This window comes from Lagenorhynchus albirostris, chromosome 8 (genome assembly GCF_949774975.1).
Source record: "Lagenorhynchus albirostris chromosome 8, mLagAlb1.1, whole genome shotgun sequence".
NCBI lineage: Eukaryota > Metazoa > Chordata > Mammalia > Artiodactyla > Delphinidae > Lagenorhynchus > Lagenorhynchus albirostris.
Window position 1 is genome coordinate 56,545,672 of NC_083102.1, and position 25,903 is coordinate 56,571,574.

At 39.7% G+C, this 25,903-nt stretch overlaps 1 protein-coding gene and 1 pseudogene across 1 annotated transcript in view; one reads left to right on the forward strand and one right to left on the reverse strand.

Moving 5' to 3' along the window:
• CALCR (calcitonin receptor) overlaps nucleotides 1-25,903 on the reverse strand; it is a 65,604-nt gene that overhangs the window by 15,035 nt on the left and 24,666 nt on the right. Inside the window, exons 6-7 of the mRNA XM_060156087.1 lie at nucleotides 22,067-22,193; nucleotides 3,814-3,967 (exon numbers count right to left, since the gene is read on the reverse strand). Of these exons, the coding sequence (XP_060012070.1) occupies nucleotides 3,814-3,967; nucleotides 22,067-22,193 (281 nt within the window). The remainder of the gene's footprint in view (nucleotides 1-3,813; nucleotides 3,968-22,066; nucleotides 22,194-25,903) is intronic.
• LOC132524244 (ragulator complex protein LAMTOR3-like) lies at nucleotides 1,873-2,953 on the forward strand (annotated as a pseudogene).

Below are 25,903 nucleotides of genomic sequence, written 5' to 3' on the forward strand. Positions count from 1 at the left end.
ACATTTTAGAACTATACTTGTTGACTATCTTTCTAAACACCTATGGGAATTTAAATCCTTCTCATTCTTTTAAAAGGACAATTCTGTGCTTACCTTACTGAATGTGATGTTCCTTAGGATTCTACTTGAATCATTCTGATAACGTTTTAAGTATTCTCTGATTAAGATATCCCATAAATATTTTACTTATTTTCATCACCTTTTTGATACAACAGCTTGTTCTTTTTTCCTTTGAATTGTAACACACATGAACATGGGTGTTAAGCAGATGTCTTCAAAGAGCTGACTACGATGATGTTAAAAGTTTTATAACGAATTCACAGTGCATCTATGGAAAGAGCAGTAGAAATTGCTCCTTCCAGGGTGCTCTCATCTCTGCTGAATGTCACAAGCAAGAATAAATTTGCAGCCTTTTCCTTCCATGAGAAATTTTCTGAGTGTGGCAGACAGATGTTTTTAAATAGTCAAAATTGGGACAAGAAGTATGCCATACATTTTACTTCAAAGGAAATAAGTAAACTAGATCAGACAGGAATGGTGTCTGTGGGGGGGGGGGGCCGGGGGGATGTTATTTTCAGGTTTTCAGTTTGAAGGCATCTGACCAGTACCAATCATTATTATTGTGATAATCAGAATTGCTATTGGGGGGAATTAAATTGTAGCTAGTTGATTCCTGGCATGACCAGTTTCAGAAGACTAGAGATCACTGGGAGGGTATGTATGAAGCTGAGAAGGGCAGGGGAAGGAAAGGCTGGGACTAAAAGAAAAAACAACAAAAAACAAGTTTGATTGTATGCTGGCCTGTTTTGAGGACAGGGAGAAACAGGAGGACCTAGCACCTGAGGGGGATGGGCAGGATAGTCACAAGCTTGATTTCTAACCTTACTGGATGGTTAAAAAATCCAGGATGCTGGGCTGTTGCCAGGATACAGCCCTTTTAGTAGCCCTGCTGCATTCTGGCTCTTGACTTCCATGAGATACTCTAGAGTGTGAGAATTTCTCTTTCTGACTAAATTAGAATATCTTATTATCTGTTACTTACAACCAAAGAGCTGTAGCATCATCAGTTCAACTTTGAGGCAACCCAAATATCTGCCCTATTGACCCACCATTAAAGGATTATCCCATTGGGTTCGGGTAATGTATTGATACTTGGTTAAAATCCATGTGTTCCTATGAGGGAGGGTTGACCAGTAAACGAATATTGCATAGGGCCATCCCTGGAGTAAATTGTGGAGAAGACTTTGGGCTGCTTACATGGCTTCCCTGAGGCATTTCTTTACAGTTGGTAACAATAATTGTTGGGCAGGGGTTTAACTACAAAGTGTGATGTTTTCAGAAAGTCTTCGTTCGGATTATCCTCCCTCCTCATGAAATTTTGCCTCTCTTATAGATATTTTTAGGGGCTCCCCCAAATGCTGCATTAAAAGTCAGGCTTAGCTGAAGGCAATCCACAGCTTCTGCTCCAAGAGTCATAGTCACCCTGTCAGTGGAGAGTAAGGGCAGCTCTTGGCTCTACAGACAGTGTGGAATGGCCCTCGGGATCCTCCTCCACTCTGGAAGTTTCACTGCATGTGTTTTTGTCCCAGAGCTTTTTCCCTCTCACTGCCTTACTATCTGTCTGCTTCCCTTCCACCGGTGGAGCTGTTCTTTTAGCAGCCCTCGGGGAAAGGGAACAATTCTAGAGAGTCCCCAAGGACCTCAGCACCCTTAGTCAATTTGTACAGAAGTAGCCACACCTCACAAATCACGTGACAGCGGCTTTTAGAGGAAGCTGTCTCAGAAGCTGTCCTCTGAAGTGACAGCTCAGAGAAGCAGGCAGCCCAGAAACCCAGGCGTGGAGATTGATCCTGCCAGAGAAAGGGGTTCGTGATGGCGGATTACCTACAACGATTCCTGTAGAAAAAATCACCACGTGTTGAGGGGCTCCATGGGATTGCTGTATCGGATACCGGCGGAGTGCCTTTCATTAAAGTGGCCAGTGATAATGCCCCAGAGCATGCTTTGAGACCGGGTTTCTTGTCTACTTTTGCCCTTGCAACAGACCAAGGGAGCAAACTTGGATTTCAAAAAATAAAAGTATCACCTGTTACTATAACACCTACCAGATTGGTTCAATTCAGTCGTTTACCTTTGGTGGTGAGTTTCATAGCCAGCAGCAATGCTAATACAGGACTAATCGTCAGCCTAGAAAAGGAACTTGCTCCATTATTTGAAGAGTTGAGACAAGTTGTGGAAGTTTCTTAATCTGGCAGTGGTTTCTAGGTATACCTTATCTTCATTATGATAGACACAGTGTCAATCCAGCAATCTGTAGACTACAGCAACACTTGTATCCATGTACTCAAGAAAGGGCCCCTTTTTCCACCTTACACTAGAGAAAGAGCCTATAGATAGAATTTATGGACAGACTGATTGTCATTTTTGCTTGTGTAGGGCCTTTTCTTATTTGGGAGATCTGGGGATTCCACAGAAATAGTTCAATCTATCACAGCTCCTATGGAGTTAGTCCAGTCACCAAATATGCATGAGATTCTATTCGGTGGCTCAGAATCAAAATGATACTTTGATCCACCTGAGCCATGAAGTGCTCTCTACTGTACAATATGCCAGGCTTGCAGAAGGAAGCAGACTCTTTTTATTGTGAATGGTGAGAACATATTTTTCTTCATATTATTTTCTTTGCATTGAGTGTGAGGAAGATTAAAATGGCTTCGTAGAAGTACTAGAATCAGTACAATCACTAACTTTCCTTTGTATATATTACTTCGCAGTATAGGTGAGTATTACTAACTGATTTGATTCTTCTCAGAGGGTGCTGCTCTTTAATGGAAATGAAAATGATAGCTGATCGTTTTTTCTTCTATTCTGCCTTCTATAACCAATCGGTGTTTTTTAATGTTTGTGTATTCTTTATAAAATGTAGATGTGATTCATTATTGAATTGTTTCCAATATTGGTATGTATGTAAACATGGTAGTATAGCCCTTTTTTTCATACTTGAGTATAAATAAAATAGTATTTTTAAAAGTACAGTTTGAGCACTACATAGGTTTTTTTCCCCCAGACTGTTTTTAAATGTTTAAAGACTACAATTAACTTAATTCACTCTTTCAACCACATGAATAAGTGACTGTTTCTCGTCTGGTGTGGAGACTGTTTCACCTAACATAAACTGTCAATTGGAAAATAAACCTCATCCATGAACCTTGAAAAAAAAAGAAGAAGAAGTAGCCACACCTCAAACAGTCCCACCATACGCTTTTCAAAGCCATTGCCATGCACTGTGAGGTCAGGTAGGTTCTACTTGGAGGCCCATGTGGTTATGTCTGTTGCTTAGCTGGACTCCACTTCCTCAACCTTCACTAGAGGAGTCCTGCTGATGGATTGACAGGAAGGAACACTCTTGAGGAAGGGAAGTGGGTCCAGGGTAGGGGAGTACAGAATTCAAAATGTGAAATTCTCCTTTGCTCTACAAACAGGTGATCAATAAAACTGAAGGGGGTCTAATCAGATCTCTCAATCAGCACATGTTTTCAGTCCATCTGTTAACTGGGTTTGTTTCCTGAAGACGTTCTCATAGTCATACCCCTCCTTCGCTGCACTCACTCTCCTGCTATCACAGTCCATGTGAACTTGTTAAAAAGCTTCTACCAAGTTCTCCTGGAGACTGAACTCCTGCCAGCACCTGTGTCCCGTCTCTCCTCAAAGGACCTCAGCCCCTGCCTGCTCTCTGACCAAGACTAGAAGAAGACTGTGAATATACAGACAGAGGTAAAGGTGGCTCAAAACTCAGCTGCAGAAAATACATACCCCAGCCCAGGACATAATACCACCACATGCGTTGTCTCTCAGCGAACACAGACACCACGATGAGTGTGTGAAGATAGACCCCTTCACAGAGCATCCAGAAGTAGTTGCACGACATCATGTACTGGTGAAAAAAGTGCAAAATCTTGCAGATCGGCTGTTGGAAAGAAATGGAGATACTCAGTGGAAGACATCTGTAACAATTTGGCCGAGAACAGAGGGTGAACGTGAGAATGAACCAAAGTATCTGCATTCAGTCTGAAAGGCAGTTTCCCCAAACATCTATCAACGTGTCACCCTCTAGAATTGGAAATCAGAGTAATAGTTCATAGGTTCTTAGTATTACATGTACACAAACAGCCAACTAGGGCAATGGAAGCCTAGTCTCCCAAATGTTCTTTTCGCATTACATCCTGGTTACTGATATAAACTAGACAGGTTTATTTTTCCTGTAGTGTGTCTGAGACCCATAATTTCTGATAGCATCCAAGGATTCGTCACATAACTTTTAGGGCCCCTTTTCTATGGCCAGTGAGGAGAATAACACAGAAATTGTTAATGCTCTCCTGAAGTTCACTGATCTGTTAGTGATGTTTACTTAGCAGTAAAAGAGGAGAGAACCAGGTGGTTAATTTCTCATATATGAGCCAGGAGCTATGCTGAGCCCAACTGATGTGATTTTGCTTTCATAAGGGAGCCTTAGTTTCTATATGGGGGTCCATGTGTTTGGGACACAGAAAGAAGGATGGAAACCTCGCCTGGTGCTCAGTACTGATGTGGGATCCACATTTCTGGAGCAATCAAGCTTAACTACATATTGTTGTCTGTACAGAAATAATTATTGCTTAAACTACATAACAAAACACCCTAAATAGTTTCCTAGTCACCTCTAGAGTAGGGCTTGTCATCTTGGCACTATCGATGTTTTGGACTGGATACTTTTTGTTGTGGGGCTGTCCTGTGTGTTGATGGGTGTTTAGCAATATTCCTGACCTCTATCCCCTAGACGCCAGTAGCATCCCCTACCCAGTCATAACAATCAAAAATATTTCCACGGCTTCCCTGGTGGCGCAGTGGTTGGGAGTCCGCCTGCCGATGCAGGGGATGCGGGTTCGTGCCTCGGTACGGGAAGATCCCACATGCCGCGGAGCGGCTGGGCCCGTGAGCCGTTGCCGCTGAGCCTGCGCTTCTGGAGCCTGTGCTCCGCAGCGGGAGAGGCCACAGCAGTGAGTGGTCTGCGTACCGCAAAAAAAAAAAAAAAAAAAAAAAAAAAAAATATATATATATATATATATATATATATATATATATATATATATTTCCAGACGTTACCAGATGTCCCCTGGAGAGGAAAATGTCCCTGGTTGAGGAACACTACCCTAAGGTATTTAGCTGTGCTTGACTCCCTCTAACAACAACAAAAATAAGAACAATTTAGCAAGACTTTACATATTAGGGATGATTATTTGCATTATTATTTTATCAAATGCTCTGCTTTACAGTTTGAATCTGACTGGATTTCAGGCCTTCTTTTTTACAAAGCAAATTAGCTTGAAAGTGACTTTCAGTATTGCAGTAACCTTTGCAGGAGCACTCATTTCTATTCAATGCATAGCAATAGTAATTCACTTATTGGGAATCTGATGCACTGAGTCCTTTCAGAACTCATTGAACGTTAAGAAGCAGCCAGCTGTGTCCATGAGAAGGCAGATAGTGTATTTTCAGAGATAGAATCAACCTCTGATTCTGACCAAAGTGGAACAGTAGTGCAGATAATTCAAAACATCAGGTAATCTGAAAGTAATTTATATTGGCTTACAAAGGCACTGACTTTATCTGATTACCTTCCTAATTGGCATTAGTAAATATTATTAGTTTGCATTTGCTAAGCAAATACTTGCTATGTGCACATGACAAACAAGTAAAATAAGAAATTCAGTTGATACTCTGGATTCATTTTAAAGACTACTCTTACTTGAAAACCCTATTCCTTCTGGATCAAGAGGTCCAGAGCAGAAGCTTTGGTGGCTGCCATTTGCAGAGGAAGGGATAAGAAGAGGGCAAAGATGATGGCCCAGGGAAAAGCTGGGACTCTGTGTCATCCAAAGCAGCTTTGACTTCACATTTTACATGCAGACAATCCTCATTATTCACTGTAGTTATGTTCTATATGGCTAGATACAGTAGCATACTAAGGAAAAAATTGTGAGATGTTTTGTTCTTGTTTGGCTTTAAAAAATCTGGCAAGGGAGAATTCAAAATAACAACCAACTATTTCTTAAAGGACATTCTGCTAGAGTTTGGTTAAACACATTATTTAAGATCCTTCGTTTTTCAAAATGGTGGCTAAATTTCATGAAGAAACTATGCTTATTTTTTTGTGTGTTCAATCCTGGACTAGGTCCTAGAATTGCGAAGAGAAAGTTCAGTGCTTGCAATTGAGAAAGTCATCTTCTGGAGGGGAGATGAATACAGAAATACATAAATGCAGCCATGCACAATGAGTTCTAAAAAAGGTGATTTCTGTAATCAACATTAATACCATTAAAAATTCTTTTCTCAGGTACATAAAGCCTGGCACCTAGATCATAGCAAATAAATGAATCAAACTAATGGGGTTTGTGTTATTAACATTAAATAATCCATTCAATTTGTGAGAAAATTAACAAGGAATGAATTAGTAGATTCTGCCAAAGTCGAACAAATTATTAAGCATTGTCAAGCATTCTGCCCTTCCTCCAATTTTTGCATTATTTGGGGGCTGCTATACAGACTAACTTATAGTAAAAGAGGTGGCTAACTATAAATTTACTTCTCGAATTTGCATGAACAATATTGTAGCAAAATGAAGAGTATGCTAGGATGGTCTCTCTTTGGTTACTGGGGGCTATCAGAAGCGTGTTTGAAAACTTACGGCAAACAGTTAAAACCACATCCTCCACTATACAAATATATTAATAAATAACTAAAAATAGTGAAAAATTAGTTTGAGATGGTTTAAAGAGTACTAACTCCATAATACTTTGTACCGAATCAAAGCTGCCAAGTTTATTTCTGATAAATCTTGTTTTAAAGCAGAAATAAACTTTGGTGTAGGTTCTGGTGATCTCCAGCACTGTGTCTATAGGTTGCTCTGCCTCTGTTTCAGTGGTGTGTATATCATTCCGCCTCACGTGGGCATACACTTTTGGGGAATGGAGGTTGCAACTCTATTATCTTCCCTGAACTGCTTAGAACTAGAGTGGGAAATACTGTGGAAAGAAACTACTTTTGTTTGTCTATAAAAGTGAATGGATCAAATGAGACTGATATTTGATTAGGTCAGTAATTTTTCCCAGCTCTCTTTTGAAGTGTGAGAGTGATCTTGATACACAGGGAACTAGAAAGGACATACGGCTTGCCTTTTTCCTCTCCATTCCTTCATACATCTTACAAGCCTGAAATGCCCTTTCATCTACCACTTGAAATTACACTCTAAAGGGTGTGGGCATGGCTTATTGAAAGGAGTTCTTGAAAGCAGTGATGTAATAATGAATCCCTCCAAAAATATCCAGTTCAAATATAAATAATGATAAAGTTTATAGTAGTGCTTTTTCAAATTTTAGCATGCATCAGAATCACTGGGAGAGCTTGTTAAAACACAGATTTTGGGTCCCATTAGTAGAGATTCTGATTCAGAAGATCTAGCATGGGGTGGTAAATTCTGCATTTCTAAGTTAAGTACCGAGTGATGCTAATGCTATTGGACGATGGAGCACACTTTGAATGGGTTTAGGGTACAGAGGGAGTTTACTCGGTACCTGACTCCTGTTTTGGTTACTTGCTGGCCTTCCAGTACTGATAACTCTAACCATCAAAGAGCACAAGCTTCTTGTTCCAGTGGACTCACAATGCAATGAGAAACGTCCTGACTTTGATGCACATGTATACTAAAACTTCATGAGGAGGAATTACAGAAATTTTTGTCAAGATGCCAGTGCAGTTGATAAACCAAAGGGCAAAAGGCTTTCATTTCAACTTGAAAGCTGTCAACTTGTACAGTCTTTAAAGCTAGTTGAATGAAGGAGAAAAATCCCCCAGTCAGAAAGTCAGCATTAACTTTGTAGGAAACTACTGCAGTCCTTCTCTAGAGAAATTTAAAGATATAACGTTTTCAATTAAATGTGAGTCTGTCATGCAATCCTGGGCTGATTTCTGACAAAGCCTCAGAGAAAATAAGCTTGAATCTGTGCAACTGTAGTCACGATTGGGTGTGTTTAGGGAAAAAAAAAAAAAAACCACTGGAGAAAAAAGTCCCATTTGAGATAAATACACTGGAAAATGATCCAGAAATTGGCAAAGGAAATACTCCAGAAGTGTTCAGGAAACAAAGCCAGAGAAAACAGAAAACATGATTGGGTGGGGGGGAAAGCCTGTTAGAAATGTGGCAGGGGAATAAAAATTAACAGCTTGCTATACTCACAGGTCTTTGCCTACATGCTGTAATGAGGATATTATCACTCTTCACTGGGGATTTTCAAGCCATGACTGAATGAGTTTTATATGCTCAGGCTTAGGCCACAGCCCTTTTTGGTTATTTGTGATTTAAAACCTCTGAGTATGTGCATTCTGCTTTCACACTTAGTCCTTTTAGATTTAAGCAATATTTTACACATGCTCTGAGTTTCCACACCTCCCATGGTGTGTTGACACAGAAATGGAACTGAGTACCACAGTTAGAAAATGATGAGTGCTTAAGTCGCTGACAACGGTAACAACTCTAGTATAAATAATAATAGCTAACATTTGAGAGTTCTGACTCTTAAATGGATTTATGGATCTTAGGTGTATTGGTTCATTTAATCCTCACAAGCAACTCTTTGAGAAAGGTACTATTATTATTGATATCTCTATCAAGAAAGTGAAGCCCCGTGAGGTTAAGTAACTTGCTCAACATTAATCTGTAAGTAGAAGAGCTGGGATCTGAGATCCTGCGGTTCAGCGAGAACAATGCTGTAGTATTTGGAGCAATCCACCTGAACACAGCTAATATCAAATTGATTATTGCTCCACAGCTTTCTAGCAATTAACCAACATACCCCAAGGGAGTGTACAAAACTTCTAGTAACTCAACTGAAATTTTGAGAATGAAAACAAATCTATAAGAAGTGCTGCATGACATTCATAACAGCCTTCTCAAAGCAAGGGAAACAAGCTGCAAATGTTGAGATGAAGACTCACTACATAAACCACACCACAAGATACCATTTGTAGGTGACTAATTTCTCGTGCAGAGGTATCACCCAGATTGGTCAGGTGAGAGAAACTGGAGATTGGGTTGATGTTTATAGCCAATTTAGGAATAAATTCTTCAAATCCATATGGAAACATGGTTGATTATAAATAAGAAATTTTTAAAGGAATAAAGAAATCCTCTATACTTTTCTGTACCATATGATCTTGGTTAAAAGACCATTTATTGGCTTTGAAATGTAAGTAAAGTGAAATAGCATAAATGATCAGGGTAAGATACCTCAATTCATTACCGTGTCTTGGCATTATTCTCTCTGCACTGTCCCTCAAATCCATCATACTTTTTCATTCTCAATCTAATGTCTTTCATAGGCTACCAAAATGGATAATTCCAATACAGTTTATCTGCCATTTGATCTCTCATCTCAAAAACTCTGCTATCGCTGTCACCTCCCTCACATTTACATGGTCTCCCTCCCACCAGCCTCCTCTGGGCTAGGTGGGAGGAGTCAAGTTTCCACCCGTGGTTTCATCAGTTTCTAGTGCCTCACTTGTAAGCATCCATTCCAAGCTGATCTTCCTGTGACTAGGTTGACGTTCTGACATAGCCTATTGGCTCAACTGTCCTGAACAAGGGAGACTTAGAAGAAATTCACTTTGGTTTTCAGAACTTGGGACTCATTTGACTTTACTTATATAAGAGGCTGTAGAAAATGTGACCCAATTGTTTTGGGTTTTGAGGTAAATGCTCAGGTTCCCAGTAAAAACTAATCTCACTGTATTGTCCCTTTCAGACTCAGATAAAAAGTTCAGAGAAACATTTCTTTCTAGAAAATGACTAGTCTGCTGCCAGCTTCTTTAGATGCAGCAAGAACAATGCTTTTAATTCTGCCTCCTAACTCTCTACATGAAGATCATAGAATAAGCAGACAGAACAAGAAAATGAAATTTTAGATATTATGGAAATGAAATGTTCAAATGACACAAATGACAATGGGCAATTTTCACATCACTCAATAAACTGAGGATTTATTCAGCCCTTATTTATTCGATGAGTTATTTTGAGTTTAACTTAAAAAAAAAAAAAGTTGTGTGAAGGAGTAAGATTCTCACCCTTGGTTTTACAGGAGAGAATCTGCCCAACCAAAAAACTTTCAAGGGAAGAGACTGACTACTTCGATGGGAAAGGGACCATAAACCCACTGGGATTCCCTGCTGAGAAGTGAGAACACTGTTTTCTTTTGCCCCCAACAAAATAAACCCTTACAGAAGTAGTGTGAAAGCACTGGGATAATGCAGCCTCCTTTTACAAGAAATAACTTTCTTTTTAATATATCCCCTTGGGCACTGGGAAGGAAAATATTTTTGCCTCTTAACTACTGATTCACTGACCTGAGAACTGGGTCAAAATGAAAAAAAAAAACCCCACAATTCTGTCTTTAGTTTGCTTAAGAAAGAGTCCTTAAAAATTATATATTCTTTTTTATATAGAAAATTATGTATTCTTTTTTATAGAAAAGAGACATAGGCTTGAATCACAGAGATGAAGTGCTGACGGATGTGCTTTAGTTTATGACTTTGGTTATGTTTTTCATGTTAATTGCAATTTCAATAAATATTTGTAGACTGAAAATGTCTAATATCTTCCCTTTTTCAAAAATTTCTTCTGCTAATTTTTTGTCTGTCTCTTCTTTCTTGGGTTTTTCTTTATTATCTCCACTTTTCTTGGCTAGGGAGGACCTTAATCTAGTGTTTTCTGGAATGTCAGTTTTTTAAGAAAAATGCAGTATTTCATATAATTTATTTAGAGTAATTTAAAATATCTGATGTTGCACATGACTTAGTAATACGTTGATGACATGACTCTCAATATTTGGCTGTTATTTTCTGTCTTTTTAAAGGTGGGGAATTTTATTGCTCAGAAAGATGGGGCTTTTCTAGTTAAACCTGGTTAAACCTTTCCTAGTTCTTGTTTATCCCCTGGGTATTCAAATATATTACAACAGGGAAAATTCCTTTATTCTTAATGCCTGCATTTGTAGTTCCAACTGCAATTTACTTTAATAGTCTTTTGGATAGGAAAAGATCCTCAAGAAATTAGACTTCTATGATAGCATTTATGACAGAATATGCATTTTCAAGATAAGGTACAATACAAAGTTTAAGACCTATATCTCTCTTGGAAATAGTAAATAAGCATTTTCAATAATGAATAACATAAAAGATATATCTACTTGAGAGTTCTTTCCTACCCTTTTCTTGAACTAATTTTGCCTGCCTAGAGAAAGCAGTCCTGTATTGTATGTGGAGGATTAGATAAGAGATGTATGAAAATCTCACTGGAAAACAAAGACTGTTCAAATAGAGAAAGTACTAACAACAAATGTCCTAGTATTTTTCCTTTGGGCCAGTTGTATGCTTCACAATTTACAAACGTCAATTAATTTTTGTCGTTGTGGTCTTTGGTTTTTAGCCTATGCTATTTATATGTATTTGGTGAAAGGCACATGTTTCCAGATTTTGTCCTGTGGAAGAAAACAGACATTTGGAAATGTGGAGGAGGGTGAAGTGTGCTCACACACGCCCCGTTTTCCACTGTAAGTGGGCTGTGATTGGTGGCTTCTTCTCATTTGAATCTTAGAGGAAAGGAGACTTCTCATTCAGGCACACAGAGCAAAATCAGACTTTTTGCTCCTCTGTTTTCCACTAAAAAAGAGACATACACACACTTTGAAATAGGTAGATAAATGACTGAGTCTCACATATATAGTTGCAAGACATAGGCAGCTGTTTCCATGTGAGGCTGGGCATATTCCTAGGGATTGTGAAGAGAATGTCATAAATAGATATTTCCCGCAAATGATATGAATTTAGTTCTGCCTGAAGACTAAAATTTGAGTTTGGGGTGTTCAATAAACACTTGATTGATTGGATGAAGTTCTACCTTTCAAGAGTTTTATAGTTTTTTCCTAGGAAGTTTACTCTTGCATAGCTAAAAAAAAAAAAAACAAAAAAACCCAAGTCTGTTAGGTTAAAAAGATATTGATTAGGAGAACCCGGGGTTAGTCATGCCATAAAGATAAACTTCTTTTCAGTTTTTCAAACTTCTGTCACTTTGAGAATGCCTAATGTGAGACAGCCACCCTCCCATCTCCATATCCAGAAGAAAGCTTCCTATTAATTTCTCTGACTCCCCTGTGCTCACATTCTCCCAGGGAATCAGCTGCTTTGTGGCTAAGCCAGGTCCCTAGATACCTGCTTACAGGCTATATTAAAGGTTTCGAAGCAATAGGGGAGCTGGAAGGCAGAGCCGAGCTGGCTGCTTGGTGGCTAGGAGGCAGCCTGTGTGCTGTGACTGCCCGAGTACCTAGGAATGTCTGTCCCTAAAGTACCTATGAAAGTGAAAACATCCGCCAATGATAACTTACCTGTCTAAGAAAACGAACAGAGTAACAGATTGGTTGGGAAAGTCATGTGCAGAGACCTAGGGAGCTAGCCACAGGGCAAGGGTTAGCAGTAACCTTGTGAGCAATCGTTTGCAATATCACGCTCTTGGGAATTTTTAAAAGCTTTATGCTTCTTTGGGACTCTGGGACAACCCCTTGGAAGTAAGAGCAGTTTCTATTACTCTCATTTGATGGATAAGGTTAAATGGCTTCTACAATTTAATAGTGAACTCAGAAAAAGTCCTGAATGTATACTATTTCAGGAGGATAACAGGTTTAGTATGATCTCATAATGGATGAAAAGTGCCCATTACCCTACATCCAGAGGATGGGCTGGAGGCATAACATGTGGGTGTGAGACCCTGCACAAGGGAGATGGGAGAGAGTCTATTCAAGAATTACAAGACCTCTGCTCCCAGGTTGGTGGGCTGATTATTCAATAACTAAAGTGCCATTTCCTGGCCTACTTTGTACAGATAGTAACTTTCTCAGGGTTTTCATATTTAATGGGAAATGGGATGCTCCAAATTTGAGTTTTGCTGAGATATTCTTGGTTAATGGCTTCTACACCTGTTTTAATCTTACTGGGAGTCAGCTTCCCTAATGAAATGGAGTGTGCTTGTCTAATTATGAAGAACCATTACTTTGAAATGGCTGAGCCAATATCTTTAAGAACAATCTTCCTGAGGAAAGAAATCAAGATAATCAAGAGCACCATGTGGTACACAGGAGAGAGGATGGGCTTCTGCATGGGACAGGTCTGGGTGTGAATCTATCTATCTAACTATCCACGGTGTGTAGGACAACTATCTACGTCTAACTATCCATGGTGTGTAGGACACGTGCCTTCACTGAGCCTCCATTTACTCAGTTAATAATGGGGGGACGAGGGGAAGATGGCGATAGAGTAAGACGCGGAGATCACCTTCCTCCCCACAGATACAACAGAAATACATCTACACGTGGAACAACTCCTACAGAACACCTACTGAACGCTGGCAGAAGACCTCAGACTTCCCAAAAGGCAAGAAAGTCCCCAAGTACCTGGGTAGGGCAAAAGAAAAAAGAATAAACAGAGACAAAAGAATAGGGATGGGACCTGCACCAGTGGGAGGGAGCTGTGAAGGAGGAAAGGTTTCCACACACTAGAAGCCCCTTCACGGGCGGACACTGCAGGTGGCGGAGGGGGGCAGCTTCGGGGCCGCGGAAGAGAGCGCAGCAACAGGGGTGCGGAGGGCAAAGCAGGGAGAGTCCCGCACAGAGGATGGGTGCCAACCAGCACGCACCAGCCCTAGAGGCTTGTCTGCTCACCCGCCGGGGCGGGCGGGGCTGCAAGCTGAGGCTCAGGCTTTGGTCGGAGCACAGGGAGAGGACTGGGGTTGGCGGCGTGAACACAGCCTGCAGGGGGTTAGTGCACCACGGCTAGCCGGGAGGGAGTCCGGGGAAAAGTCTGGACCTGCAGAAGAGGCAAGAGACTTTTTCTTCCCTCTTTGTTTCCTGGTGGGCGAGGAGAGGGGATTAAGAGCGCTGCTTAAAGGAGCTCCAGAGATGGGCGCGAGCTGCGGCTAAAAGCACGGACCCCAGAGACGGGCATGAGACGCTAAGGCTGCTGCTGCGAGCACAGGTCACTATCCACACCTCCCCTCCCGGGAGCCAGTGCAGCCCGCCACTGCCAGGGTCCCGGGATCCAGGGACAACTTCCCCAGGAGAACGCACGGCGCGCCTCAGGCTGGTGCAACGTCACGCCAGCCTCTGCTGCCGCAGGCTCAACCCGCACTCCGTGCCCCTCCCTCCCCCCAGCCTGAGTGAGCCAGAGCCTCCGAATCAGCGGCTCCTTTAACCCTGTCCTGTGAGCAAAGAACAGACGCCCTCAGGTGACCTACACGCAGGGGCGGGGCCAAATCCAAAGCTGAGCCCCTGGGAGCTGTGAGAACAAAGAAGAGAAAGGGAAATCTCTCCCAGCAGCCTCAGAAGCAGCAGATTAAAGCTCCACAATCAATTTGATGTACCTGCATCTGTGGAATACCTGAATAGACAACGAATCATCCCAAATTGAGGAGGTGGACTTTGAGAGCAAGATTTACGATTTTTTCCTCTTTTTGTGTGTATGTGTATGCTTCTGTGTGAGATTTTGTCTGTATAGCTTTGCTGTCACCATTTGTCCTAGGGTTGTATCCGTCCGTTTTTTTGTTTTTTTATTTTTTCTTAATAATTATTTTTTAATTTAATAACTTTATTATATTTTACTTCTTAATTTTACTTTATCTTCCTTCTTTCTTTCTTTTTCCCTTACTTCCCTCCTTTCTTCCTTCCTTCCTTCCTCCCACCATCCCTCCCTCCCTCCCTCCTTCCTTTCTTTCTTTCCTTCTTTTCTTCTTTCTTTCTTCCTTCCTTCCTTCCTTCCTTTCTTTCTTCCTACTTCTACTAATTCTTTCTCTCTACTTTTTCTCCCTTTTATTCTGAGCCGTGTGGAGGAAAGGCTCTTGGTGCTGCAGCAAGGTGTCAGTGCTGTGCCTCTGAGGTGGGAGAGCCAACTTCAGGACACTGGTCAACAACAGACCTCCCAGCTCTACATAATATCAAACGGCAAAAATCTCCCACAGATCTCCATCTCAACACCAGCACCCAGCTTCACACAACAACCAGAAAGCTACAGTGCTGGACATCTTATGCCAAACAACTAGCAAGACAGGAACACAACCCCACCCATTAGCAGAGAGGCTGCCCAAAATCGTAATAAGTCCACAGACACCCCAAAACACACCACCAGACGTGGACCTGCCCCCCAGAGAGAAAAGATCCAGCCTCATCCACCAGAACACAGGAACTAGTCCCCTCCACCAGGAAGCCTACACAACCCACTGAACCAACCTTAGCCACTGGGGACAGACACCAAACACAACGGGAACTATGAACCTGCAGCGTGCAAAAAGGAGACCCCAAACAGAGTAAGATAAGCAAAATGAGAAGACAGAAAAACACACAGCAGATGAATGAGCAAGATAAAAACCCACCAGACCTACCTAACAAATGAAGAGGAAATAGGCAGTCTACCTGACAAAGAATTCAGAATAATGATAGTAAAGATGATCCAAAATCTTGGAAATAGAATAGACAAAATGCAAGAAATATTTAACAAGGACCTAGAAGAACTAAAGATGAAACAAACAACGATGAACAACACAATAAATGAAATGAAAAATCCTCTAGATGGGATCAATGGCAGAATAACTGAGACAGAAGAACGGATAAGTGACCTGGAAGATAAAATAGTGGAAATAACTACTGCACAGCAGAATAAAGAAAAAAGAATGAAAAGAACTGAGGACAGTCTCAGAGACCTCTGGGACAACATTAAATGCACCAACATTCGAATTATAGGGGTTCCAGAAGAAGAAGAGAAAAAGAAAGGGACTGAGAAAATATTTGAAGAGATTATAGTTGAAAACTTCCCGAATATGGGAAAGGAAATAGTTAATCAAGTCTAGGAAGCACAGGGAGTCCCATACAGGATAAATCCAAGGAGAAACATGGCAAGACACATATTAAGCAAACTGTCAAAAATTAAATACAAAGAAAACATATTAAAAGCAGCAAGGGAAAAACAACAAATAACACACAAGGGAATCCCATAAGGTTAACAGCTGATCTTTCAGCAGAAACTGTGCAAGCCAGAAGGGAGTGGCAGGACATATTGAAAGTGATGAAGGAGAAAAACCTGCAACCAAGATTACTCTACCCAGCAAGGATCTCATTCAGATTTGATGGAGAAATTAAAACCTTTACAGACAAGCAAAAGTTGAGAGACTTCAGCACCACCAAACCAGCTTTACAACAAATGCTGAAGGAACTTCTCTAGGCAAGAAACACAAGAGAAGAAAAAGACCTACAATAACAAACCCAAAACAATTTAGAAAATGGGAATATGAACATACATATCGATAATTACCTTAAATGTAAATGGACTAAATGCTCCCACCAAAAGACACAGATTGGCTGAATGGATACGAAAACAAGACCCATATATATGCTGTCTACAACAGACGCACTTCGGACCTAGAGACACATAGAGACTGAAAGTAAGGGGATGGAAAAAGATACTCCATGCAAATGGAAACCAAAAGAAAGCTGGAGTAGCAATTCTCATATCAGACAAAATAAACTTTAAAATAAAGACTATTACAAGAGACAAAGAAGGACAGTACATAATGATCAAGGGATCGATCCAAGAAGAAGATATAACAATTGTAAATATTTATGCACCCAACATAGGAGCACCTTAATACATAAGGCAAATGCTAACAGCCATAAAAGGGGAAATCGACAGTAACACATTCATACTAGGAGACTTTAACACCCCACTTTCACCAATAGACAGATCATCCAAAATGAAAATAAATAAGGAAACACAAGCTTTAAATGATACATTAAACAAGATGGACTTAATTGATATTTATAGGACACTCCATCCAAAAACAACAAAATACACATTTTTCTCAAGTGCTCATGGAACATTCGCCAGGATAGATCATATCTTGGGTCACAAATCAAGCCTTGGTAAATTTAAGAAAATTGAAATTGTATCAAGTATCTTTTCCGACCACAACGCTATGAGACTAGATATCAATTACAGGAAAAGATCTGTAAAAAATACAAACACAGGGAGACTAAATAATACGCTACTTAATAACAAAGTGATCACTGAGGAAATCAAAGAGGAAATCAAAATATACCTAGAAACAAATGACAATGGAGACACGATGACCAAAAACCTATGGGATGCAGCAAAAGCAGTTCTAAGAGGGAAGTTTATAGCAATACAAGCCCACCTTAAGAAACAGGAAACATCTCAAACAATGTAACCTTACAACTAAAGCAATTAGAGAAAGAACCAAAAAAACCCCAAAGTTAGCAGAAGGAAAGAAATCATAAAAATCAGATCAGAAATAAATGAAAAGGAAATGAAGGAAACGATAGCAAAGATCAATAAAACTAAAAGCTGGTCTTTGAGAAGATAAACAAAATAGATAAACCATTAGCCAGACTCATCAAAAAAAAACAAGGGAGAAGACTCAAATCAATAGAATTAGAAATGAAAAAGGAGAAGTAACAACTGACACTGCAGATATACAAAAGATCATGAGAGATTACTACAAGCAACTGTATGCCAATAAAATGGACAACCTGGAAGAAATGGACAAATTCTTAGAAATGCACAACCTACCAAGACTGAATCAGGAAGAAATAGAAAATATGAACAGACCAATCACAAGCACTGAAACTGAAACTGTGATGAAAAATCTTCCAACAAACAAAAGCCCAGGACCAGATGGCTTCACAGGCAAATTCTATCAAACATTTAGAGAAGAGCTAACACCTATCCTTCTCAAACTCTTCCAAAACATAGCAGAGGGAGGAACACTCCCAAATTCCTTCTACGAGGCCACCATCACCTTGATACCAAAACAGGACAAGGATGTCACAAAGAAAGAAAACTACAGGCCAAAATCACTGATGAACATAGATGCAAAAATCCTCAAAAAAATACTAGCAAACAGAATCCAACAGCACATTAAAAGGATCATACACCATGATCCAGTGGGGTTTATTCCAGGAATGCAAGGATTCTTCAATATATGCAAATCAATCAATGTGATAAACCATATTAACAAATTGAAGGAGAAAAACCATATGATCATCTCAATAGATGCAGAGAAAGCTTTTGACAAAATTCAACACCCATTTATGATAAAAACCCTGCAGAAAGTAGGCATAGAGGGAACATTGCTCAACATAATAAAGGCCATATATGACAAACCCACAGCAAACATCATCCTCAATGGTGAAAAACTGAAAGCATTTCCATTAAGATCAGGAACAAGACAAGGTTGCCCACTCTCACCACTCTTATTTAACATAGTTTTGGAAGTTTTAGCCACAGCAATCAGAGAAGAAAAGGAAATAAAAGGAATCCAAATCGGAAAAGAAGAAGTAAAGATGTCACTGTTTGCAGATGACATGATCCGATACATAGAGAATCCTAAAGATGCTACCAGAAAACTACTAGAGCTAATCAATGAATTTGGTAAAGTAGCAGGATACAAAATTAATGCACAGAAATCTCTGGCATTCCTATATACTAAAGATGAAAAATCTGAAAGTGAAATCAAGAAAACACTCCCATTTACCACTGCAACAAAAAGAATAAAATATCTAGGAATAAACCTACCTAAGGAGACAAAAGACCTGTATGCAGAAAATTATAAGACACTGATGAAAGAAATTAAAGATGATACAAATAGATGGAGAGATATACCATGTTGTTGGATTGGAAGAATCAACATTGTGAAAATGACTCTACTACCCAAAGCAATCTACAGATTCAATGCTATCCCTATCAAACTAGCAATGGCATTTTTCACAGAACTAGAACAAAAAATTTCACAATTTGTATGGAAACACCAAAGACCCCGAAGAGCCAAAGCAATCTTGAGAACGAAAAACGGAGCTGGAGGAATCAGGCTCCCTGACTTCAGACTATACTACAAAGCTACAGTAATCAAGACAGTATGGTACTGGCACAAAAACAGAAAGATAGATCAATGGAACAGGATAGAAAGCCCAGAGATAAACCCACACACATATGGTCACCTTATCTTTGATAAAGGAGGCAAGAATGTACAGTGGAGAAGGGACAGCCTCTTCAACAAGTGGTGCTGGGAAAACTGGACAGGTACATGTAAAAGTATGAGATTAGATCACTCCCTAACACCATACACAAAAATAAGCTCAAAATGGATTAAAGACCTAAATGTAAGGCCAGAAACTATCAAACTTTTAGAGGAAAACATAGGCAGAACACTCTATGACATAAATCACAGCAAGATCCTTTTTGACCCACCTACTAGAGAAATGGAAATAAAAACAAGAATAAACAAATGGGACCTAATGAAACTTCAAAGCTTTTGCACAGCAAAGGAAACCATAAACAAGACCAAAAGACAACCCTCAGAATGGGAGAAAATATTTGCAAATGAAGCAACTGACAAAGGATTAATTTCCAAAATTTACAAGCAGCTCAATAACAAAAAAACAAACAACCCAATCCAAAAATGGGCAGAAGACCTAAATAGACATTTCTCCAAAGAAGATATACAGACTGCCAACAAACACATGAAAGAATGCTCAACACCATTAATCATTAGAGAAATGCAAATCCAAACTACAATGAGATATCATCTCACACCAGTCAGAATGGCCATCATCAAAAAATCTTGAAACAATAAATGCTGGAGAGGGTGTGGAGAAAAGGGAACACTCTTGCACTGCTGGTGGGAATGTGAATTGATTGGTACAGCCACTATGGAGAACAGTATGGAGATTCCTTAAAAAACTGCAAATAGAACTACTATATGACCCAGCTACTGGGCATATACCCTGAGAAAACCATAATTCAAAAAGAGTCATGTACCAAAATGTTCATAGCAGCTCTATTTACAATAGCCCGGAGACGGAAACAACCTAAGTGTCCACCATCGGATAAATGGATAAAGAAGATGTGGCACATACATACAATGGAATATTACTCAGCCATAAAAAGAAACGAAACTGAGCTATTTGTAATGAGGTGGATAGACCTAGAGTCTGTCATACAGAGTGAAGTAAGTCAGAAAGAGAAAGATAAATACCGTATGCTAACACATATATATGGAATTTAAGGGGAAAAAATGTCATGAAGAACCTAGGGGTACGACAGGAATAAAGACACAGACCTACTAGAGAACGGACTTGAGGATATGGGGAGGGGGAAGGGTGAGCTGTGACAAAGCGAGAGAGAGGCATGGACATATATACACTACCAAAGGTAAGGTAGATAGCTAGTGGGAAGCAGCCGCATAGCACAGGGAGTTCAGCTGGGTGCTTTGTGACCACCCAGAGGGGTGGGATAGGGAGGGTGGGAGGGAGGGAGATGCAAAAGGGAAGAGATATGGTAACATATGTATATGTATAACTGATTCACTTTGTTATAAAGCAGAAACTAACACACCATTGTAAAGCAATTATACTCCAATAAAGATGTTTAAAAAAAAGAAAATAGAAGATAAAAAAAAATAATAATAATGGGGAGATGGCAGGACACGAATAAAGATGCAGATGCAGAGAATGGACTTGGGACACGGGGAGGGGGAAGGGTAAGCTGGGACGAAGTGAGAGAGCGACAGGGACATATATACACTACCAAATGTAAGATAGCTAGCTAGTGGGAAGCAGCCGCATAGCACAGGGAGATCAGCTCGGTGCTTTGTGATCACCTAGAGGGGTGGGATAGGGAGGGTGGGAGGGAGACGCAAGAGGGAGGGGATATGGGGATATATGCATATGTGTAGCTGATTCACTTTGTTATAAAGCAGAAACTAACACACCATTGTAAAGCAATTATACTCCAATAAAGATGTTAAAAAAATAATGGGGAGAATATCCACCCTTCGCTGGGGTCTTGTGAGGATTAAGTGAAATGAGATTACTTTTATTAAAATCAGTTGACATGAAAGACAAAAACTCATCAAGGTAAACCCATTCTGCACCTAAGACAGGAATCTGTCTCAATAACAGACGCCATGGTTTTAAAAGATGGATCACAATGCCTTTCTGGATGTATTCACACTGCAAAAATTATTAGCACTGTGGATCCATTAGAAGCCAAATTAAGCTGCTTTCCCATGCCATGCCACTGTCACGCAGGATGCACGCCCTGGGCAGATTTCACGCATTTTTGTCATTGGGTTGGCAGAGCTGTCAAATGCCAGTTTTGAAAGATGAGGCTATCTACAGATGCTTGCATAACACAGTTAAGCAGAGAAACAAAAATGAAAATATCCCTTGGCCATTCATTGTGTGCTGGATAACTTCTGTTTGTGCTTTCAAATGCACTCTCTACCCAGCTCCTGGGCCTGGAGAAATTGCTCTGCACATCTCCTTCAGGGCTTCCTCGCCCTCTGGTTTCTGGTTGAGCTCAGTTAATGGGGGCCATTAGCAGAGACTGGGAGATGACAGTGCCTGAACTAGGGACATTTAAATCTTTTTTCTAAGTCATGCAAACATAGAACATGATAAAATTTATATGAATCACTAGAGTAAATGCATAGCTACTTGCAGCTGAAGTGACTGGCCCAAGACCAGCTCGGCACCAGAATGCTGAGGGATTAATACTTATGCACACCTGTAACCCATTAGTGACACACTGGGGCCACTGCAAAGCACTGCTTTAGTACACCTAGTATATGTGCTCAGTGAACTTCCCATAGATGTTAATAAATTATTGATTAGTCATGAAAATTCATTATTTACGGTATGATTCTTATTGGGCTATAACTTTATCATTCCCAGCCCTTTACTATAGCATATAACCATTACTTCCAATAATTACACAGAAATGATGTGCCTTGTTAAATGCAAAACTCGACTGTAAAGTATTATTATATATATAAACAGCTGCTTAAGACAATGACACCGTGTTCACTATTTATACTTATTATATTCTTGAAAATAAAATTAAAAACAAATCATGTAGTGCTTACCGGATCCCTTTTCACGAGCTCTCCGTTGGGCACAACTTCAACCAGGTGGATGATGATAATGATAGAATTCAGAACGTAAGTCAGAAACATGTTCTTGTGCAGAGTCACCCTTTGGCACTTAAGGCTCCTGGAAGGAAAAAGTAACAGAAAGCATTAACCAGTGCCAAAATGTTGACGTACCTGGAAAAAAAAAAACCCACTTTGTAAATATTTTTAATATTTTCTTTAGCAACAGAGGAAAGAACATATAGAAATAAGTGAAGCTGTTTTCATCTTTAAGACTCATTACTACCTTTCTGCCTGATTTTTACAGACAGTTTTCCGGTAGCTCATAGTTTTCAGTCCTCAGGGTGACTTCCTACAATAACTAAAAGAGTGAGTGATAAAAATCACTTTCAATGATAACAAATGTCATAAAATTAATTAAGAGAAGGACTTTTACAAGAGAAACTATTAGGGTTTGGAATTGTGCTTCAGATGAAATGTCGACTCTCTATTGATGTAACCCGGCAGAAATTGAGTGGCAAATGGGATAACAGAGCCTGAAGTCAGAAACAAGGCTGCCTGACAGCCTGACTGAATCCATGTCCTTGGCCCATCACATACACAGATTTTATTAATTCTCCTGTCATCCTTTTCTTTCACCATTTCTTTTAATACCTTCTTATTTCTTATATTCTAACTGGAAATCAACCCTATGGCTCCTTCTTTCCATGTCCTCCTGATGGTGGAGCTCAGACACAGGCAGAGAATTCTAACTAGTCTCAAATCTGATCTCGTGCTGAGGCACAGTGTGGTTTGGACCTGGGACCTATCCAAATGCACTGCTTGTTGGAACAGCCATGCCCCACCTCTGGCGTACTAAACGGTTTGCTGCATTTTTCATTCCTTTCTCCTCCACTTCATAAATTTGTACTTGTGTACTTGTGTGAATGTTCATCTAAATAAACATTAGTTTGAATATCCTACTTCACTTTTTTTTTTTTTTTTTTTTTTTTTTTTGCGGTACGCAGGCCTCTCACTGCTGTGGCCTCTCCCGTTGCGGAACACAGGCTCCGGACGCGCAGGCTCAGCGGCCATGGCTCACGGGCCCAGCCGCTCCGCGGCATGTGGGATCTTCCCGGACCGGGGCACGAACCCGTGTCCCCTGCAACGGCAGGCGGACTCTTAACCACTGCGCCACCAGGGAAGCCCCTCCTATTTCACTTTTTGATGCAAATGTAGACAGCCTGCAGGACGGCTATAACAAAATTGGAGTGATTATCCTAGATGAATTAAAATCTCGTGTTTACCATATTTGATCCAGTCAAACAATATTTAGCATAATGTGAGAAATTTAACGTTAACATTCAGTTAATGATGCCAACGAGTGATCATAGTAACCACTCCTAAAAAATCTTCATGGAATAAAGCTAGAATCCCAGGCATTTTGACAAGAAAATTCTGGGGAAAAATGGGTCATGAAAATGCCTTCCTATATTTTCAAATCAAAGGAAAAATGAGTTGTCAATTATCTGTAGTAAAAAGTAACTTTAAGCAATAAGGGCAACTGTTAGAGCATATTTTGATTATTGTAGCTACCTTTTTCAACTCTTCAGGAAGCACAAGTATTAGTAAATAGTTAATACAGAATATTTTAAAATCCTCAACTTGTTGAGCAGGAGTAGAATGCAGTAGGCAGCCAATGGTAAAGACGGGGTTTAGAGGAGAACTTTCTCTCCCTCTCTCTCTTTTTCTCACACACACTACCATGTGCTACTTTATGTAGCAGCAGAAAATTTTGTTAAATAAACTGAACCTAGTTGGTTTTTTAACAGTACTATAGAAAGTAGGATGCAGGGGGCTTCCCCGGTGGTGCAGTGGTTGAGAGTCCGCCTGCCGATGCAGGGGACACGGGTTCGTGCCCCAGTCCAGGAGGGTCCCACATGCCGCAGAGCGGCTGGGCCCGTGAGCCATGGCCGCTGAGCCTGCGCGTCCGGAGCCTGTGCTCCGCAACGGAAGAGGCTACAATAGTGAGAGGCTTGCGTACCGGGGGGGAAAAAAAAAAAAAAAAGTAGGATGCAAATTTAAGGCTTTAAAAAGAAAAAAATATTTATGTAAAACATCACGCCCATTTATACTGCATAAACTCTTCCCATAAAGTAACTGTTAAACATCTGACCTGCCCTTTTTCATACAGTCGTAATAGCATTTTATAATTCTTCTCACTGGGAGGCAAATATCTGTGTTCTCATTATTGGATTCAGCCTGGCTTAAACCAACGACAGTTGACATTATGCATAACTAAGGAGTATGGATGAATGCATCATTCAGCATTGTTATTCTCATGCCTGATTTTCTTTGGATTGGGTAGGGTTCAATAATCTGTCAATGGATATTAGCTTACAGAACTGGTTAATGTTCAGTCTCCTGTGTAAACCAGAACTGCCCTAAATAAAATATACTTCCTCCACCTCCAGCTTACTCTTGGGTCCTTGTATCCCCGTTTTTTTTTTCTTCTTAACACTTACTGCCTCCTGACATATCGTATATTTGTTTACTGCCTGTTATTTTCTCTTACTAGAATGGAAATGCTAAAGGAATTTGTTTTGTGTACCTAGCACAGCTTCTGACACACAGTAGGGCTTAATACTCTTTTTTGCATTAAAAATCTTTATATAATAGCAATTTTCTTTGAGCCGTGACCACTAAACAGTTTTTCCAGTACAGAGAATTACATTAAATGCTAGATGATCTCGTATTTCATACTTTGTATCATACTGAACATTTGCCAGATTCTTAACTAATATTGGACATTATCCTGTTGTTCAACATTACGTAAAACCTATATACAGTACTGTGTTATGTACACAATGAGAAAGTGATGGTTTAAAGCTGGATAAACTGTCAGGTTCCAAAGGAAGAATATGACTAATATATGAGTCTGTTTCTTGAAGATTTCAATATAATTTCCCCTTATTGAGTTTTAAAATTTTTACTACACTTACTTGATGACATTTACACTCAGCTTTTTGAAGCGAGTTAAAGGTACTTTAAATTTATTAAAATTCTTTCAATAATCCAACACATATTACTGTGTATCCAACTCTGATTCAAACCCTCTTGTAGATGCTAGGGATATATGGGTAAACAAAACAGACAGCTTCTGCTTTCTGGGACCTTATACATTACATAATTATTTACTATTATAATAAATGTTCTGAAAGAGGTACAGGATGCTGAAGAGGATTAACTGAACTTAAGAAATTATGTGTTTAATTGTTCTCAATACAAATATACTGTTGCCTGAATGAACATGAGAGAAGCGGACATTTTCCTGTCAGACCTGAAATGTCTTTAGTAGAAATGGCATGAACCAGATGTTAGCTCTACTTTATTCCTCTTGATAAAAACAAAAAAAACACAGGTATTTAGATGGAGAGGATGTTGCTTACTCTGAGTGACAGGGAACTATAAGTACTATAGATTCTCCAAGCGTGGGAGGATAAGACAATATAATCTACTCCTGTCTTGGCCCAATCAAGGTGTCATTCACATGTGAGGATAATGATTTACTTTCATATGAATCTCAAGATGTCACACTTTAAAGTTAAAGCTAAATGTCATATTTATGATTTTAATTTACCTGGTGTAAATCTTTCACATTGAAAACTTTGTTTCAAGTTATTGGTATCCCACGCGTGTATATGTGTGCCTGCAGGATCTTGAAGTTGTATGAGAAGGTTAATGCTTAATTAATTAATTAATTAATTATTAATAATTAATAATTAATAATAAATAATTAAATAATTAATAAATAATAAATAATAATTAATTAATTAATTAATGCTTAATATT